Source organism: Girardinichthys multiradiatus, chromosome Y (assembly GCF_021462225.1).
Source record: "Girardinichthys multiradiatus isolate DD_20200921_A chromosome Y, DD_fGirMul_XY1, whole genome shotgun sequence".
NCBI lineage: Eukaryota > Metazoa > Chordata > Actinopteri > Cyprinodontiformes > Goodeidae > Girardinichthys > Girardinichthys multiradiatus.
In genome coordinates, this window is record NC_061818.1 from 33,399,553 (window position 1) to 33,419,604 (window position 20,052).

The 20,052-nt window shown below is 40.0% G+C and overlaps 2 protein-coding genes across 3 annotated transcripts; both read left to right on the forward strand.

Annotated features, from left to right (window-relative positions):
• Positions 1 to 4,409: 4,409 nt before the first annotated feature.
• LOC124864175 (all-trans-retinol 13,14-reductase-like) lies at positions 4,410 to 10,891 on the forward strand. Its single transcript, XM_047358840.1, has 10 exons — positions 4,410 to 4,512; positions 4,643 to 4,884; positions 5,513 to 5,714; positions 5,786 to 5,983; positions 6,062 to 6,181; positions 9,396 to 9,534; positions 9,814 to 9,923; positions 10,001 to 10,170; positions 10,313 to 10,472; positions 10,572 to 10,891. The coding sequence occupies exons 1-10, from the start codon at positions 4,410 to 4,412 to the stop codon at positions 10,730 to 10,732; spliced, it is 1,605 nt and encodes a 534-aa protein (XP_047214796.1). The 3' UTR covers positions 10,733 to 10,891.
• A 103-nt stretch (positions 10,892 to 10,994) lies between these two features.
• LOC124864506 (cyclin-dependent kinase 6-like) lies at positions 10,995 to 16,869 on the forward strand. Of its 2 annotated transcripts, none has more exons than XM_047359313.1 (8): positions 10,995 to 11,366; positions 11,610 to 11,873; positions 12,773 to 12,905; positions 12,987 to 13,154; positions 13,283 to 13,392; positions 13,514 to 13,564; positions 13,757 to 13,889; positions 15,888 to 16,869. In XM_047359313.1, exons 2-8 carry the CDS (start codon positions 11,644 to 11,646, stop codon positions 15,999 to 16,001), a joined length of 939 nt encoding a protein of 312 aa, XP_047215269.1. In that variant the 5' UTR covers positions 10,995 to 11,366; positions 11,610 to 11,643; the 3' UTR covers positions 16,002 to 16,869. The 2 variants fall into 2 exon arrangements, with proteins under 2 accessions (XP_047215269.1, XP_047215270.1); XM_047359314.1 differs by having other exon boundaries at positions 11,615 to 11,873.
• Positions 16,870 to 20,052: the final 3,183 nt, after the last annotated feature.

The window sequence follows — 20,052 nt, forward strand, 5'->3', positions numbered from 1 at the left end:
CAGCTCCTCCGGGTGGAGCCCAAGGCGTTCCCAGGCCAGCCGAGAGACATAGTCCCTCCAGCGTGTCCTGGGCCTCCTCCCGGTGGGACGTGCCTGGAACACCTCCCGAGGAAGGCGTCCAGGAGGCATCCAGTATAGATGCCCGAGCCACCTCAACTGGCTCCTCTCGATGTGGAGGAGCAGCGGCTCTACTCCGAGCCCCTCCCGGATGGCCGAGCTCCTCACCCTATCTCTAAGGGAGTGCCCGGCCACCCTACGGAGGAAGCTCATTTCAGCCGCTTGTATCCGTGATCTCGTTCTTTCGGTCATGACCCAAAGTTCATGGCCATAGGTAGGAACGTAGACCGACCGGTAAATTGAGAGCTTTGGAGGAGCTGATCTTCATCCCAGCAGCTTCACACTCGGCTGCGAACCGCCACAGCGCATGCTGTAGGTCTTGGCTCGAGGGGGCCAGCAGGACGTCATCATCTGCAAAAGAAGAGACGAAATCCACTGGTCCCCAAACCAGACCTCCTCCGGCCCTTGGCTGCGTCTAGAAATCCTGTCCATAAAAGTTATGAACAGGACCGGTGACAAAGGGCAGCCCTGCCGGAGTCCAACATGCACTGGGAACAGGTCCGACTTAGTGCCGGCAATGCGGACCAAACTCCTGCTCCGCTCGTACAGGGACCGGATGGCCCCTAGTAAAGGGCCCCCAATTCCATACTCCTGGAGCACCCCCCACAGGGCATCACGAGGGACACAGTCAAATGCCTTCTCCAGGTCCACAAAACACATGTGGACCGGTTGGGCAAACTCCCATGAACCCTTGAGCACCCTGTAGAGGGTATAGAGCTGGTCCAGTGTTCCACGGCCGGGATGAAAACCACACTGCTCCTCCTGAAGCCAAGGTTCGACTATCGGCCGGACTCTCCTCTCCAATATCCTGGCGTAGGCCTTACCAGGGAGGCTGAGGAGTGTGATCCCCCTGTAGTTGGAACACACCCTCCGGTTCCCCTTCTTATGAAGGGGGACCACCACCCCAGTGTTGCCAGTCCGGAGGCACTGTCCCCGACCGCCATGCAATGTTGAAGAGGCGTATCAACCATGACAGCCCAACAACATCCAGAGATTTGAGGTACTCGGGGCAGATCTCATCCACCCCCGAAGCCTTGCTACTGCGGAGCTTTTTAACCACCTCAGTGACTTGAACCTGGGTGATGAAAGAGTCCAACCCCGAGTCCCCAGCCTCTGTTTCCACCACGGAATGCGTGATGGCAGGATTGAGGAGATCCTCGAAGTACTCCTTCCACCGCCCGATAATGTCCTCAGTCGAGGTCAGCAGCCTCCCACCCCCACTTTAAACAGTGTTGGCGAAGCACTGCTTCCCCCTCCTGAGGCGCCGGACAGTTTGCCAGAATCGCTTTGAGGCCAACCAGTCTTCCATCTCCATGGCCTCAACGAACTCCACCCAGGCCTGAGTTTTTGCCTCTGCCACAGCCCGGGCCGCGGCACGCTTGGCCTCACTGTACCCGCCAGCCACCTCAGGAGTCCCACAAGCCAACCACAGCCAATAGGACTCCTTCTTCAGCTTGACAGCATCCCTTACTGCCGGTGTCCACCACCGGGTTCTGCAATTGTCACCGCGACAGGCACCGCAGACCTTACGGCCGCAGCTACGGGCAGCAGCATCGACAGTAGATGCGGAGAACATGGTCCACTCGGACTCTATGTCTCCAACATCCCCCGTGATCTGGTCAAAGCTCTCCCGGGGGTGGGAGTTGAATACATCTGCCAGGCGTTCCCAGCAGACCCTCACTATGCGCTTGGGCCTGCCAAGTCTGTCTGGCTTTCTCCTCCTCCAGCGGATCCAACTCACCACCAGGTGGTGATCAGTGGACAGCTCAGCCCCTCTCTTTACCTGAGTGTCCAAAACATGCGGCCGAAGGTCTGATGATACAACAACAAAGTCGATCATCGACCTCCTGCCTAGGGTGTCCTGGTGCCAAGTGCACTGATGGACACCCTTATGTTTGAACATGGTGTTCATTATGGACAATCCGTGACTAGCACAGAAGTCCAATAACAAAACACCACTCGGATTCAGATCGAGGAGGCCATTCCTCCCGATCACGCCTCTCCAGGTGTCACTGTCGTTTCCCACATGGGCGTTGAAGTCCCCCAGCAGATTAATGGAGTCCCCAGGAGGGGCACTATCCAGCACCCCCGACAGGGACACCAAGAAGGCCGGGTACTCTGCACTACCGCTCGGCCCATAGGCCGAGACGACAGTCAGAGACCTATCCCCAATCCGAAGGCGCAGGGATACGACCCTCTCATCCACTGGGGTAAACCCCGACACAAGACCGCTGAGCTGGGGGGCAACAAGCAAACCCACACCAGCCCGCCGCCTCTCCCTGTGGGCCACTCCAGAGTAGAAAATAGTTTTTTTCTATTCTTGATCTAAAAAAAATCTGTCATCTGTGACTGGATTTATTATTAACATTTCTTGAGTCTGTTTAAAAAAGTCAGTCAGTCATTTTCTACCGCTTATTCCATAGTGGGTCACGGGAGAGTCGGTGCCTATCTCCAGCAGTCTATGGGGGAGATACACCCTGGACAGGTCGCCAGTCCATCGCAGGGCAACACACAGACAACCATGCACACACTCATTCATACACCTAAAGGCAATTTAGAGAGACCAATTAACCTAACAGGCATGTCTTTGGACTGTGGGAGGAAGCCAGAGTACCCAGTGAGAACCCACACATGCAAGGGGAGAACATACAAACTCCATGAAGAAAGACCCCTGGACAGGAATTGAACCAAGGACCTTCTTGCTGCTAGGCAACAGTGTTACCAACTGCGCCACTGTGCAGCTCTGTTTAAAAAAAGCTTGGATGTTTTGTGTGTATGTGTGTGTGTGTGTGTTTTATTTTCTGTACAGAGCAGGAATTTCAAATGTTTTGGGATTTTATTATTAGGATTTTCTATAGCAATCCAAAAAGGTATTTCACATGATAGTTTAATACAGTTTTTTGGAAAAAAAAAAAAAAAAGAAAGAAAGAAAAACGACTAACTTTAAACTTTATGTCGGAATATTTTTAAACTCTTCACAATGTAATAGAAAACTAAATAAATTGTTTATATTCCTGTGAGGTGTAATTTATTCTGCTTAGAAATGAGACTGGGGTCAATTTTAGCCTCAGCTGTGTACTAAAACACATGCCTTACCGTCATATTAAGCATATCGCTCATTGGTTAGAATCACATGACGTATAAGAAACCTAATACTCTGATTGGCTACTGTCCTCGCCAATGTGCGATATCGTTCAACGAGGAAAGGAACTGATTTAATACAGCTTGAGTTGGTAACTGAGATGTGAAGAGACATTTTCTGAAATGTTTACAATTTTATTCATTGTTTGCATAGTTTTGGTCATATTTATACTTAAGTATGTCTTCGGCAACTCAGGGTCGAACCCCTTTGCGAAGGACTGTCGAGAACCAGTGAAGAAGATGGTTTACGACGAGAAAGTGAAAAATAAAGTGCTGAAGCAAGGTCAGTCCATTAATGAAGACTGGCATTTTGGCTTTCTAACGATAACAAGAAGTCGTGTAAATTGTGTACGTGCGCGTATTAAATGGTTTATTTTCTAAAAAATAGAATTAAAGTTGAAATAAGTTGGTCACATTGCTGTAGAAATAAAGGTGTTAATTTAAGCACACCTGCTTCCAAATTCAAAAGGGATGTTTGCTCTGGTAATGATCTCATTTATTGTACTCATCTAAATATACAGACCATTCAATAGATGGGGATATTATTGAAAAGTCAATTTATTACACTCACACTGATGTTTTAAAGCCTTAATTTCTGTTAACTATCATGATTTCACTTGCAGCTAATTAAAAGAGACGTTTAATAATAGAATAATACATCAGGCTAATAGAAATATATTTTAATGCAGAAATCTGGGCCTAATCAAAATGATGTGTAATACCTGCTAAAAGGTTGTTATTTTCAAGACGTACCTTTAACAAACAAGTCCTATCAGAAAGCATATTCTAATTTATTGAATATGTATATTTCAAAGTAAAATTTTTCAGCTCTGGAATGGGAGTTGTCTTTACAGAAAAATGGTTTAACATATTAGTTTTTGATATATTATTTAGTTAGCTTCTGTGAAGTTGACATTCGGAAACCATTGGTTGTAGACACTGTGGTCTTAGATAAAATCTCTAATTTAACATGCAGGAAACATGTATTGGCTTAATGTTGGAATAAACTTGTTCATCATTATTCCTCACTTTTTAACCAACCACACGTTTTCATATTTTGTCTTTCTATAGGTTTTGTTGCCAGTAAAGTACCAGACAACCTGGATGCAATCATCATTGGTAGTGGCATCGGTGGACTCGGGTTGGCTGTGATGCTAGCTAAAGTTGGAAAGAAGGTTCTGGTTGTGGAGCAGCACAATCGGGCCGGGGGATGCTGCCACACATTCACAGAGAAGGGCTTTGAGTTTGATGTTGGTAAGATGGTAGTTGTGTGTCTCAAATATGCTAAGAAAACAAACATAACTATACTCTCAGCAGAAATGTAAAAACTCACAATTATTTATTATAAGATATATATATTTGACTAACTCTGTCTTATCCCTAGTAATTCACTACATTGGTGACCTGTTGGGCCACACGCCTTTTCGCTGCCTGCTGGACCAGATGTCCAATGGACAGCTGCAGTGGGAGCCTCTGGAGAATGCATACGACCACGTCATTCTGGGACCTCTGGAAAACCGCCGCTCCTACCCCATCTACAGTGGTAGTACTCGCTTCCCTGAAGAGCTCAAGAAACGCTTCCCAGGGGAGGAGAAGGCTATTGATGACTACATGAGGCTGGTGAAGGTAGAATCATGTGACATCTGAATTAGACAAACTAGTTTTAAAAGGGTCTGACCCCTCTAGATACAAATGCCTTTTGTTCCAGTGCACTTTGATAAAGTCTATTATTCAAATTTCAGCTGCTGGCTCATCAAAATCAAAGGTCAGAGTTCCTGGCAAGGGTAGTTTTAATCTGTGCTAAGCTTATTGGTTAAAGATAAAGGAACTCCTACTTTTATGCTCACTTCAAAGTTAAATCATAATTTCTAAGAAGATAATGACTCCTAATCTTATGCTTCAGATTTCTGGCTGACATCCCTGGAAGATAATAAACTACAGATATTTTATTTGTGAATTAAAAATGGATTAGATGGTAACATTTGAGCTGACCATTTTTTGTGATATTTATGATCTTAAAGAAACTGAAATGGGAGAAGTTCAAGGTTAAGGTAAGGTGAGAAAATCTGCACCTTTTCAGTCTTGGGGAAACATTTCTTGAGAAAACAAACAATAACTGTTTAAACCAAAGCAACAGTGTTTAGTTTGCCAAATTAAAATGGTATCCTAATGAAAATGTGACTTAAGTGTATAAAAGTGCGTGTCCTTGGTGTTCTCCCGTGACTCTCTGTGTGTGTTGTGTTTTTGTTTGCAGAAAACTGAGTTTGGCATCTGGCTCCTTCTTGTGCAGAAGCTTTGTCCTTTACCCTTGGCCAAGTTCCTGATCCACACTGGTCTCGTCAAACATCTGTCTTCCTTCTTCAATATGGCGCCACGCAGCCTGACAGATGTGGTCAACAAGCTGACAGAAAACAAGGACCTCAGAGCTGTCTTTACCTACATCTTTGGCACCTACGGTACATCCTGCTGCATTTAGGAGATGTTTATTCACACGCATACTGCTAACATGTTTTGTTTGGATCTTCAGGGAACAAACCAAAAGATGCCAGCTTTGCCTTGCACAGTTTGCTGATAACCCACTACCTAAGCGGAGCCTGGTATCCTAAAGGAGGCAGCAGTGAGATTGCTTACCATATGATTCCCATCATTGAGAAGGCAGGGGGCGCCGTTCTGGTTCGAGCCCCAGTCAACCGTATCTTGTTCAACGATGCAAAGGAAGCTTATGGTGAGCTTGACTTGATGAGTTCATTAAGCTAGTCTGTTGATAAGATGAATCCATAGCTTTTGCTTCTTCTTTTTTCAGGTGTGAGTGTGTTAAAAGGTCAAGAGGAGGTGCATGTCCATGCCCCTATGGTCATTTCTGATGCTGGTATCTTCAATACCTACGAGAAGCTGCTGCCCAAGGAGCTCCAGGCCATGCCAGATCAGACAGCATTCATGGATGGTCTAAGTACCTTATGATGTCTTGCAAAAATATTCACACTCTCTTAAACTTTTTAAGGTTTTGTAAAGTTACAACGACAAACTTCAATTTATTTTACTGAAATACTGTGTGATCAGCACAAAATAGTGCTTAAATGTTAAAGATAGTTGGTTTAATTTTTTCCCCATTCCGTGCAACTAATCACTAACAATTCAGCCCCTATGGCAAAGTAGGTTTTTGGTCAAATTTACAAATTAGCAGCCGTTTAATATGAACCAATCAAACAAGAACAGTTTATATATATCTCAACATAGCTAATATTATAAGCTGCCATAGCCACTGTTCCCATTAAAATGGTGAACTATGCTTCCAACTGTATCTCTGGGAACATTCAGGGTCTTTGCTATATGTTTGTTTCCTTTTCCTTGTTTGTTAAACACAATGATCTCTGAAGTCTATGGTCAGTTCTTAGCCACATGGAACATTAGCACCTACAGCCTAAGTGTTGGAGGTGTTCTACCTCCAGCACACCTGATTAGGCTGCATGTGGAAGACCACACCTGATTCGCAAATGTCTGCTTTTGGTAGGATTGAATACATTTGAGACGAAAGGTAGTCATTGAAAATTGGATTTAGTGTGAAATTTGGACACAATCCTTTTAATGTTTGCTTTATTTAACTATTTAAACTGTTCTTGTGTAATTTGTTTATTACAATCACCTGAACAGTTTTGCAAATAAACACAATTCGCTGCCGGAGATAAATAATCTAAGCTGCTACTTTAACATCCTTGAATATGAATATGTTTTAAGTCTAACCACAGATTCCCAATTAGATTTAAACCTGGACTTTGACTGGGCCATTCTATGAGATGTGTTTGCTTTGATCTAAACTGCTCCATTGTAGCCCTGGATATATGTTTAGGGGTGTCCCCCTGCTGTAAGGTAAAGCTCCGCCCCAGCCCCAAGATTTTTGCAGCCATTAACAGTGTCTTTTTCTCTATCCATCTTCCCATCAGCTGTGAACAGCTCCGCCATCCCTCCTGAAAAAAAGCTTCCCACAGCATGACGGTGCCACTACCATATATCTCCATGGGAATAGTGATGAACAGTGAGGGATTTCCACCAACCATAGCATTTTGCATATAGGCCAAAAATGTTAAATCTGGTCTCCTTTGACCAAAGCACCTTCTTCCATGTGGTTGCTGTCTCCTACATGGCTTGTTTCAAACTGACATTCTTTCAACAACGACTTTCTTCTTGACAGTTTTCCAAAAAGGTCAGATTTATGGAGTGAATGAGTAATAGTGGTTCAGTCAATAGATTTCCCCCACCTGAGCGGTGGATTTCTGTAGCTCCTCTAAAATTATTATGGACCTCTTGGCTGCTTTTCTGATTGTTGCTTACCCTGGCCTGTCTGTTCAGCAAATGTATGCTTGCAGTGGTGGTATGCAGTACTCTTTCTATTTTTAAAAATATTTTTTATTTTAAAGGACTTTAAAAAATGGAATAAACAGTGACCTGTGAGATTTTCAAAGCTAGAATATTTTATTTATTTATTTTTAACTAAACAAACAAACCGACTTATTCTGAGATTCAATTATAGATATGTGGACTTCATTTAGTAATTATGCGAGTGATAAAGCTAATCAGCTATTGTTTGTTAGCACTATTAAATTATAGTACTGTATGATTAATAAATTAGTCTGAAATATAACAGTCTATTTACCATCTGGCAAGAATAATGTACTTTCCCAGAACAAATAATATCATAAATTTAAGGAAACCAAGCGTTGAATTTGTTTTTCAGGCGTAAGATTCATTAGAAACACATCATCCGATGATTATGAGAAAATCACAGTAAAATACATTGTAAATCTACTATTAATAAAACTAATACAAGTACACATATACACTGGGTATAAATAATTAATAAATCAACAACAAAAATAAGGATGAACAAAGAAAAAACTATCCACTTCTACAGATAAGAATGAAAGAGTGTCTGAAGTAACAAAGGAACTCTTGTCATTTATTCAGTTGAGCATTAATGGTTATCCAGACTTCCTCAGGCTTTCGTGGAGCCTTGTATTAAAAGATCTCCACTTTATCTGATTCTTTCTTATCTAATTTAAGATGAAAAGTGGACAAAAGGGTTCGACATTTTCTCTTCCACATCCGTTCTTATCAAGTTCGACATCAGACAAGTAACAGAATCTTTCCACCTTGTGTCCATTGGAAATGCAGTCTGTTGCTTTCTGGATCTCTGGCTCTCAGTCTCGGGAAGAGTCTCGATTCAACATCCTTACGGTTTCCCTGGGTTGCTCTGAGTAATGAGAGGAGGCAACAAGTGTCTGTCTGATGTTACTCCATTAAGGAGGATCAATTCTAGGACCAGTATCCATTTAGGATGATGTGTTGGCAAAGGATGTGTAACCTCTGGATGGAAACCCCTCGGGTAAACTTATCAAGGATGGAGATATTTCCCTGAGGTTTTAGGTGGACCCAGGGTCTTAAAACACATCACAATGGCCCTTTAGAAGACTTTAAACATGAAAAGTATCATTGTTACCCTATTGCTATTCAAGGGATAGCATGTTCAAATAAAACTGTGACACAATAATTATTATTTGTACCAAATTATTCATAGAATGACTTAAGCCATCACGCTTTCATAATTACCCACAACACACAGTCTATTTGTGTGTAAGACAGAAAATTGCTGTGAAGACCTGAAGGCCTCAGTTGTGTGCCTGAATAAAAACAATCTCTTCAAGCCAGAATACTGGAAATGACATGAGAACAAATCTGAGGTTAAAAATGTCACATATTTAAGGCTAACTCAATACATTGCAATTGATTTGATTTAGAGATATCAAAGTAAAGTGGATGAATACTAATGCAAATTTCTGAATTTTATTTCCCAAATAATATGAAAACAGTGGATCCTTTTCCTACAACGTCACAGTTTTATTCTACTTTGTGTTGGTCCATTATAAAAACTTCTAATTAAATACATAGAATATTGTTGTTGTAACGTTACAAAATGGGAAACACTTTGAGATATGCATACTTTTGTAAGGCTCTGTTAACTTTATGTTTTTTGTTTTTTTTTAATTTATGGACTTGTACAGCACTTTGGTCACTCTGGGTGTGTAAAGGGCTCCATAAATAATGATTGATTGATTGATATTTTTAAATTATTCTCCTTGCAGACATTCAGAAGCAGCTAAGTATGGTGAAGCACGGTGAAGGAGGCTTGAGCATCTTTGTGGGTCTGAATGGAACCAAGGAGGAGCTGGGCCTGAAAGCAAACAACTACTGGATCTTTGCTGAGAACAATTTTGATGAACTGTATGCCTGTTTCTGTTTTAATTCATGTTTTTTTTGGAAAATCTGCATTTATTGTTTAACACTATTCGTCCTGTACTTTTTCTGTTAACATAGTCTGAAAAAATCAAATTCCAAGTACATCATGGTAAGGTGCATATTGACAAAATGCAATCATTAGGTGGTCAAGATTTTAGCAGCAACAGTACATGATCATTTTTAATGCAAACTTTACTGATCCAGGAAGCATGGGGAAGCAGCTTGTTAGTGTAAATTCACCAGATTTATCTCTGTTTATTAAAGGATGGAGAAATATATGAATGAGGAGAGAGAAAAGGCTTCTAAAAAAATCCCCTTGCTGTTTGTTGCCTCCCCATCAGCCAAAGATCCATCATGGGAGGAGAGATCGCCAGGTACTAGATGAGACTCGATGATGGGAATAAACCCTCATCTGGAATGCTTTCTTGATCATTGTCTTTTTTTTATCTAGGAAAGTCTACTTTGAGCCTGGTCAGTTTTGCCAAATACTCGTGGTTTGAGGAGTGGAAGGACGGCAAAGTGACGAACAGAGGGGCCGACTACAAAGAGCTGAAGCAAGCATTCATCAAGTCGGCCTTGGATGTGGTGATGGATGTTTTTCCAAAGATCAGCAGAGACAAGGTAAAGGCTTTTGGATTGTTTTTTATTACTTATTGCTTTTGGAAAAATGTAAATATTTTACCAGTATACTAGAGAGTTACAATGTGTATAAATAGCCAGGTTAGCTGTCCTTAGTACTCAGAAGTGTGTTGTGGTTGTACAGATAGAGTACGTCGATGCTGGAACCCCCATCACTAACACACACTACATCGGAGCACCCAAAGGTGAGATCTACGGAGTGGACCACGGCATCGCTCAATTCAGCCCTGAACTCAACGCTACAATAAGACCTCAGACTCCATTGAAGAACCTCTATCTGACAGGTGTGTCCTGTACCTCTTTACACCAAACTGAAAATAAAGATTAGTGTTCCCTCCTCCTGAATTTTTCACACCTTATGGTTTTCCATGTGCTGTTTGCAGGACAGGATGTGTTTTTGTGTGGTTTCGCTGCCGGCCTCGCTGGAGCTCTCACCTGTGGCTCGGTTATTCTTAATCGAAATCTCCATCTGGATTCCTTCGTCTTGGCAATGAAAACAAAATATAAACAAGAAGCTAAAGGACGAGTAGCTACTTCCATTTAATTAAATTAACTAATAATATGCTGCAACATCACAGCTCAATGACACACTAAGAGCTAAATCCCTTACGAATTAATTTATATGCACACATGTTGAACAGAAATATACCATGTCTTTGCTTTGGCATGTTCACATTTTGCACTAATTCATGTTAAACTGCTTGCTTTATGAATAGACAGTAATATGATTCAAGTCTGATGCATGTAGCAGGGAGTGTCAGGCACTCAGAATTTCACAAAAAAGGGTTTTTGTCTTGAATTTATGCATGTTTATATGATTGAATTGTTGCTCTTAGCAATTTTAATTGTTTGTATAAAAGATTGCAAATAACAAACATGTTATAACTCCTACCTAACAAATCTTTCTTGTTCTTTCTCTCCTGGAAAGCACACTCCATCCTCATTATATTTATATTAGCGTTTTATGTTTTTACACACACACTGCGTATTTTACTCCTTGGCTCCCCCTGAACGCATAGCAGCAACAGTTAAAATTGAGACTTTAAGCTTTCTGATTAGCTGGCGACTAAAAGGGGTGTGATTTATTTTTTCTCATAATCATTTATGCTGGCCAGAATTATGCAAATACATTTTTCCACCGCTGGCGGGCGATGGTGATTTTGCTGCGAGTCGACGAGGTAAAGTAAAAATAATAATTTGTGCAAATGATAGAAGATCAAAAATTTTGTGCTGCATCATAACTTTATGAGATGAGTGGTTTTGTTGCTGCTTTCTTACAGATAATTAAATCCCGTCACGTTTCCTTGCAAAATATTTATCTAGAGAACCATGCTTGCTAGCTTATTCCGAGTGCAGCTAAAGCAAGAAAACACGACATATTCATGTGTTGCTTCTTTAAACTTAACATTATTCCTCCATAGTTCAGATTAAACTGTTGCTGAATTTAGTGGAAAAATGGACGTGTTCCCTGAATCGCTGCATTACGAGCTTTTGGCGGAGGTCGGTGAAGGCTCCTTCGGGAAAGTGTATAAAGCCAGAGAGATTGGGGAGAAACGGCGCCTCCTGGCGGTGAAGAAGTTCAACTTTCGCTGGGTCTCTGAGGAGTCTGGAATCCCTCCCTTTATGATCCGGGAGGTGGCGCTGCTGCGCAAGGTGGGCTACTTCAACCATCCGAACATAGTCAAGTAAGTTTGTTAGATTTTTCCTGCAAATACAGTCAAACTGAGCTCACCTTTTATGGTTTACAGTAAATAAATACTGTATTTCTTTAGCTATTTTTATTGACATGTTCTCTTGAAGAGACATTTTTTTCAGTTTGCTGAATTTTCTTGTCCTTAACTTGGTTATCTCAATTTTCCCTGTGGGGAATGAGTTAAAATAGGTTTATGTTGGCAGATGCTTTCTTTTGTTATTAAATTTGAAGAAATTTTAAATTAAGAACACAGGTATTGGATATACATGTATTGGTGAAATGATAGACGCACCTTGCACCTTCTTAGCTTATTCCCTTTATTCTTATGCATTGTTAATTCAAGCCAAAACATTCACATGTATAACTTAAGTTTTAATTTATGTGTGCTCCACCAAAACTGGGTTACATTTTTATTTCGTTTTCTTATTTTTACAGCTTTTCTCAAAAAAGCCTGTAACGTGCTGCAATGCCTCATAGACGAACAGCAGAGTTTAAGTCCAACCCTTAGCCTATATTTTAATGGAGAAAAAGTGAACCAAATAAGACCAAATGGCTTTTATTAAGGATACATCTGTGAAAATACATGAGTATGTGCTGCACAGAGAGATTTTCTGACTCATCTATATTTGTTCAGAGATCTTTCTGTTGCAGTTATAAATGTATAATGATGTTGCAGTAGAAACTAATTGCTAGAGTCTTGATTTGTCTCTCGTTTTGTGTCAGTCTGAAAATGAAAAATTTGGTGGGGTTGAAAATTGAGAATATTTTAGATGATTTTTTTATAAACCGGATTCACAGACTCTCGGACTTTGTTTCTATTGTAGGCATTTTATATTTTTTCATATTTACTTTATGATATCTATAATGTCTACAGTCAAACCTGTTCTGCAGGCTCTTAGATGCATCTGCTGTATCTGTTGGCTTGGGCCTGGACCTCACTCTGGTGCTGGAATATATTGATCAGGACCTGTCCACGTTCCTGTCAAAGGCTCCTGCTTGTGATCTGAGCCGTGACTTGGCAAAGGTGAGAACACCTAATCTGATTTTACTTGAACGCTGCAGCTCTTGGGACAGATTTGTTGAATTTCTGCCATGTTGGTCCCAGGATGTGATGCAGCAGCTGCTGCGAGGACTGGACTTCTTGCACACAAACCTCATCCTGCATCGAGACTTAAAGCCGGAGAACATCCTAGTCAGCAATCATGGGGAGATCAAGATTGCAGACTTTGGACTGGCACGGATTCAAACCTTTAATGTCGCTCTTACACCCGGTGTAAGTGTTACAGAAGTCAGACGTTTTACTGATATTCTGCACCAGAACAGTCTGTTTTTTTTTTGTCTTTTCCTCCACCCCTGTTTGAATATGTTTCTGTCTCGAATTCTTTTCTGACTTCTACTTAGGTCATGACCTTGTGGTATCGAGCTCCAGAGGTACTGCTAAACGCTGTTTACATGTCTTCAGTAGACATGTGGAGTGCTGGCTGCATCTTTGCTGAGCTTTTCCTCCTGAGGTGAGGAAAGATAAACACGAATATCTGTCTCTGGAGTTTCATCTTAAATTTAGGACTGTAACATTTCACACAAACACCGATGAAGCACAGTATTCTGCAGCCCTGCTCTTGTGTTCTGCAGGCCATTGTTCAAGGGCTACACAAAGGTGCAGCAGCTACAACAAATTTTTGAGTGAGTATAAAATATCGTCAGGTGTTATTGCTCCATGTTGCCCAATAATTAGCAGAAATTATTTCTCTTAATTAATCATAAGGTTAATTATTAAACTTTTATTAACATGGCTATTACCTGTTGAGACGATTGGTGAAGATCACTTAAAAACCTGGCTCTGTATTTATTCAGCTCCTGTCGTCTGTTTGGCAGGTTGATTGGCTTGCCTAGTGAGGAGGACTGGCCTCGAGAAAGCCCTATCTTGTACTCTGAAAGCCTGGGGCCAAGGAGCTCCTGCACCAAGCTGCTGCCCAACCTGGACCAAGATGAGAACGATCTGCTCTCTGTAAGCACATCTATGTTTATTTTCCCTGTTTAACTCCACAAACTCTGCAAAAATGTTTTTGTAGTCACACTAACCGAAGTAAACAGTAGCTGCTATTAAGAACATGTTTCTTTATATTCTATGGAGAATAAATTACCACTCCATAATGAAAGGCTTAATAGAGGAAATAAAGGGACATTGATAAACCACAGCTAAAATACCACTGATCACTCAAGTAAATAGCAATCTTTTTTCAGTTTAAGAAGGTGATTTTGTTAAGGACAGTGTGCACTCTTTTTTTTTCTAAATTTTTCTTCACAGTGCTGGCACTTTCTGTCCAAACATCACAAATATAAATGTGGAGTTTGCTAAAATCTAGGGAATTTAGTAGACCTTTTGCTGTGGTCAGATGAGGCTAAGGTTGGACTTCTCTGCAACAATAAAGAATAAAGAATAAACATGTGAGGAAGCATCTCATAGCCACTATATGGTGTAGTATGTTGGAGGATCTGTGATGCTGTGAGCCTGTTTGTCTTCCACATGTGGAGGGAACTTTCTTAAATTGTACGGTAGCATACGCTGTTTGAAAATACCAGGAGAATACCAGTTTACCCCACCAGTAAACTGAAAGTGATAAAGACCTAAAAACATATAGCCAAATCAACACAGAAAAGATTCACCAGACACAGTCAGTCTTCCTCAATGGCCACCACAGAAGAGTTTATATAAATGGGGAAAAGCATTTTTGTCCTACCATCACAAACATAAATGGTGGAGTTCGCTAAACTGTACTGGTACTTGAACTGGTCAGATAAGTCAAAAACTGAGCTTTCAGTAACAAACACTCAGTTGGGGTTACAATGTGAAAAAGCATCTCAGCCCTTCTGTTAAGCATGGTGGGGGATCTGTGACATTGTGGGCCTTTTTCTATTCCAAAGGATATGGCCAAAATCATGTGACATAAAAGCAGTGTTTTTCTATTGGCATCCTTGTTCCAAAACCTAAACCTTAAAAAGAACGTGTGAAGCAAGTTGTAAAAAGAGAGTTTAAAAGAGGAAGCAGGAGTCTAGACAATGAAGAGAGATTTTTGGGCTCTGTATGCTCTGGCATTGTAAAACATTATAGGAGAAGACTAAGCAATGTCTTATTGGTACAAAATATTAACAGCTGGCATCCCAGTACGTATAGCAATGGTTACTTTGCACATTCCCATTTTATTTCTTAACATAGAAATAGTTTTTAACTGAATCAATGTCCTTGAGTTAAAGGTAATATTTTTCTACATTTTTCAGAGTGAGATAATACAGTCATATTCAATAAATTAGTATATTATTGAAAAGTTCATTAATTTCAGTAACTGAAATGAAACCATGTAATATAGGTTAATTCCACACAGACTGATGTTTTCAAGCCTTTATTTCTGGTAATTATGATAATTTTCTGCTTGCAGCCTATAAAAACACAACATTTAAGATTAGATTATTACAGTAGACCAATAAAAAATAATTTTTAAAGGAAGAATTTGTATAATACCTGTTTAATGGTTCCTATTTTCAAAGGGTACTTTTAAGCTGACAAACGAGCCTCGTCTGAACCCATATTCTAATTTATTAACTTTGACTCTACAGCTGCAATAAAAGATAAATTAATTTGAAGGCTTTACATTTATTTTTAAGGCTTTATATTTAATGCAGATTTATCATAGAACAGTAGTTTGAGTGGAAACATGTCTTATAATGACATAAAAACAAAACTGTGCTGTCTTTTTTTTTTTTTTTTCTTTAACTGGACTTTCTGCAGGAAAAAAAATCCTATTTTGGAGAACAAAAACTGATTGTGTTCCAACATCTCTGAAAGATGTTTACTGGAATGCAGCACGTCAAACTGACCAAAAAGCAAAATAAAGTCATGATTACTGGAGATCAACCCATGATTAAGACAAAACAGCATCAACACTGAAGCTTTGTTTTGCAATTATCTTCAATGTACTAACATGGTGTGAAATCTTCTTACCTGCAGCACTGTTTGTTGTTTAATCCGAGCCGCCGCATCTCCGCCGCCAAGGCCCTGACTCATCCTTTCTTTGTGAAGCACTTAAGATTCCAGCTGAATGAGGAACCAAAGGTGCTGTGATCAGAAATGTCTTATATAGAGAGCATCGCTGTGCCATAAAATCCACCGTCTTCTTCACCCCAGCTGTTAAAGCTTTAATCAGCAGCATCATGAGAAACTGTGGTCCGACTGGAGGTGGGGAACTGCCTGAACATTTCTAACAAACAAGCTTGACTCACAGATTGTGGAACTTATGGCACAAAAACTTTAGGAAAGTAAGATTTATTTTTGATACTTTTCTCAAACCCAGAAACCTTTTTTTTAAAACCTTATAGAAGTTCACGTAGCAGAAGGAACAGTATGTTTTTCAGTTTCTGTGTTGGTAAGTTTTACTGTTAGACATATGGAGTCTGTTTGGTTGTATGCTGCTAAAAACACATTATGAGCACCTTTTAAGTTGACAAGTTTCTGTTTACAAGAGAGTTTTTGTTGCATTGCAGGACTTTATAGATGTGATTCATTTTGTTTTTGGGAGGATATGTATGGTGTAATGGATGCAGATTGCACCTGTTTTTACTTTTTTATTGACATATTGTGAGTATTTTTTCTCTTTCTGAGTTATGTTGTTCATTCATGAAATATGTCTATAAATAATTGTTTCATGCATGTCTGTTCTTTTAAATTCAACACAGTTAGACATATTTCTGTGTTTTGTGTTACTTTTTTATTAGATGTAATTTCACTTGCAGAAAGAAGAGGGCACTGTTGAAGTAGGTTTGGTTTGTTTATAAGGAGTGGGTTGATTCCTCTTAACCTGCAACTCATCTTTCTCTCGTTTTCAAGCTAATTTCTGGAAAATCCAGTGAAATTATCAACTCAGATTGTCTCATTTATTAATAATCGACAGTTGAGATGATAAATAAAAAGAGGAAAGAATAAAGAACTCCAATTAAAAAGAATACGTTTGGTTTATACAATTTCAGAAAATATAGTGAGATCTTGGAATATAGGTAAATACAAATACATTTTTTTTAAATTAATTTGTTCTTTAATTGTAGCTGAAAATGTAATATTTTTGTATGTAAGTAAACTTTTATACATTTTCTGTACCTTTTACATTTTTTTAAAGAATCTAATTTATGCCATTATTTTTCTTTATGTTTCTCTATGAAATAGTTCAACGACTCCCAGTTCATGATAGTTTTACAACTCTCAGCAACATTTTGCTTTTAAGCGAGCCTAATGAAACCCTGTCCTTTTTATTTTCGGTATCAGCTGAGAAGGAGTGACCTAAAATCAAGCATAGCTAGCATCCCACATGTTGGGAAAAGAAAAACATGGAAGCAAACTGGAAAAATAAATGACACAGTTAGTTAACTTTAAATAAAATATATTCAGAATAAACACCAAAGATTTTCTTTCAGAGATGAACACCAGTTGTTTCACTTTATAAAGGGTCTATTCACCAGTTCGGCATGAGCTGTTGTAACTAATCATGTCACCATGTTATGTACCTGTATGTGCTTGATAAAAACAAGAAAAGGAGACAAGTGGAAAGCAAAAGAAGAATAAAGTTCTATATTTTAGAAATGGAGAAAAATTCAGTAAATGCCTGACATAGATTGGAAAATGAAAATTGTCTGCTAAACGTTAGCAGGTTTTTTTGTTCATTGTCTGCCAAAATGCTGAAACTTGCATACAGTGGTTTGATTTGCTTTATTAGCCAGACATGAAATAACTCTTTGATTTATAGATGTTAACCCAGTGGCAAAGGTTGCAACCAATCCTTACATGTTTGAGCCAGTGTATTGCTCTGATGGCCCCTCCAGCTTTCATGGTTGCTGCAAAGCTGAAGCAACCAGTGAAGATGACAGTGGTTGTTTGAAGGACTTTAAATGGTATGAATCTGTTTTTATTCCTGTTCAAATTTTTCCATTTGATTGATATGTGTAGTCATCTTCACCACTTTTGCTTGCATCACCTAATAGTTTCTTGACTTACTGGTACCTGTATGCTGTTTGTACTACTTTAGGTAACCAACTTTCAACTGCTGAGCGATGGGATTTTGGTCTTACTACTTCACTCATTTTTACAGGAATGATGAGGAAGGCTTAAGTTGTCCTGCACATGCATCCATGATTGGGCTAACTGGTATTATTAGGCTTATTATAAATCTGTCTGAAAAACAATCAAAAGTATGAGATGCAGCAGTTGTCCAGGAAACTTCATTGGAATAGGAAATCATCCTATTGGAACACATTGATCAGACGAGATAGATTTTACAATAATTTTGGCTCAGAATAGTTGCTGTAAATCAGTAAAATCTGACCAATCTTTCCTTTTCCTGTTTCCAAATGGCCATTGTCAGATTTTCCTGTAATCCATACACGGTTGTCATATAGTTTGTTTTGTTGCAGCTTTTCAGAAAACTAGTTAAAACATTTGTAAGGGAGATTTAATTAAAAAAAAAGTCTAAAGAAATTTGGGGAAAAACAAAGTTAATCATAATGACTGATCAGCTGCATTACATCTCATGTGATGTCACTACAGGCATGTACGTCAGCTCGTTTTTGAGCGGCTAGATTTTATATTGATTAAATATTGAATTATTGTAAAAAAAAAAAAGCTAAATTAAACAGACAAACTGACCATTATATTATTATATAGATGACAAAATATACCTAAGGCGAGTTTGGTGTTACAATTCTGGCTTGTAGCTTTAGGGGTTTATGTAAACAACAGCTCAAAGCAGGGAAGGGAAATGCGATTCTTTTTACTGACTCGTTATTGTGAGTCACTCTCCAAACTGAGTCTGAGTTAATTTGCCCATACAGCGGCGAAGTTGAAATATCAACATAAATAAAGTTAGCGGTGGCTCAGTTGCATATTGTGTGTTCTTTGTAGTTCACTAGCCAGTAATAGCAGAGAGGAGTCAGGGAATGAGTTAATAGATTCCCGAGTCAGTGAGTTTTGAACGACTCGTTCAGGACTCGCACACCACCAGCCCAAAGGGAGAGCCGACCGCGTTGACGTCCGGCTCCGGTCCAGCCTCATGGGCGTCCCAGGGTTCGCCCATCTATTTATACCTTCTCCCCTTCAAACGCAGAGCCACCCCCAGCGGCGACTGTGACTACATTTGGAGCGACTCGCTGCAGTGAGGGATCAGTGGGGAGGGACCACCGGCTGCAATAAGGCTCCCGGGGCCCATTCAGTGTAAGTATACATTTCTGTTTAATATGCATGTAGTAAAGTTTGGTACCTAACGGTTAGAAATACGCACCAATAGCCCACAACCATGCAGCAGTTCGGAATGGACGTTGAACTATTACCCTCATGTCCACAGAAATGACCCACCTGTTGGTTTGACATGCGGAAGTTTGTTGTTCGGATTTTCAAAGTTTTTGTCTTGAGTTAAAAAAAGGTTAAACTAACAGTGCGAAACTGATGTTTAAATATATGTCCAATATTAAAACATGTTTTACCCAAAGTTTACGCACAAATTACGCAGCAATTCCGATGTGATCCTGTAAGGGTTTCCCTAAAGTATTTCTCGGAATGTGAAATTTCGCTCCTGTTTTCTCCAAACTATTAAGGTTTCCATTGAAACTGTTTCCACTGAGTACTGTGGCGTCCTATTTACATGATCTGCTGTCAGTATAAATATGCAATAATTAGGGAGGAATTGTGAAGATTCTCACCATCTCATCCGTGTTAGAAGCTTTAAAATCTGTTTGTATATTTCATTTGTAATTGATGCAGGAAGTTTTAAACATTATGCATAATGCAGAAATGCACTTTGAGTGGAAGCAGATGAATTATGGTGCATAATAAGGTGGAGAGAAAGACCTTCCTGTCATCCCTCCTGCTGCATGCCTCTGTTTGCAGACAATAGTAAAATGCCTACCTGTGAATCTTACCCATGGACAGTGCAATGCAAGGCTGTTTTTCCACTATGCAGGAAAATCCTTAGAGAATGTGTGCTTAAGTTGCAGAGATCATTGGGGAGCTTTGGTGCAGGTAACTCGGCAGGGAAGGTGTAATTGGTAAGCTTATTCTTGGCCAGCCTTTTAATCTGGTCTACTGCAGAACTCCGACATCCCCTTCTTATAAAAAGTTAACTTTAAACACTTCA

Coding starts and splice junctions, on each gene's coding strand:
- LOC124864506 (XM_047359313.1), top strand. CDS start 11,644: ATGGACGTGTTCCCTGAATCGCTGCATTACGAGCTTTTGGCGGAGGTC. Junction 11,874..12,772: donor AACCATCCGAACATAGTCAA/GTAAGTTTGTTA, acceptor CCTGTTCTGCAG/GCTCTTAGATGCATCTGCTG. Junction 12,906..12,986: donor TGAGCCGTGACTTGGCAAAG/GTGAGAACACCT, acceptor TGTTGGTCCCAG/GATGTGATGCAGCAGCTGCT.
- LOC124864175 (XM_047358840.1), top strand. CDS start 4,410: ATGCTAGCTAAAGTTGGAAAGAAGGTTCTGGTTGTGGAGCAGCACAAT. Junction 9,535..9,813: donor GAGAACAATTTTGATGAACT/GTATGCCTGTTT, acceptor TGTTTATTAAAG/GATGGAGAAATATATGAATG. Junction 10,473..10,571: donor GAAGAACCTCTATCTGACAG/GTGTGTCCTGTA, acceptor TGCTGTTTGCAG/GACAGGATGTGTTTTTGTGT.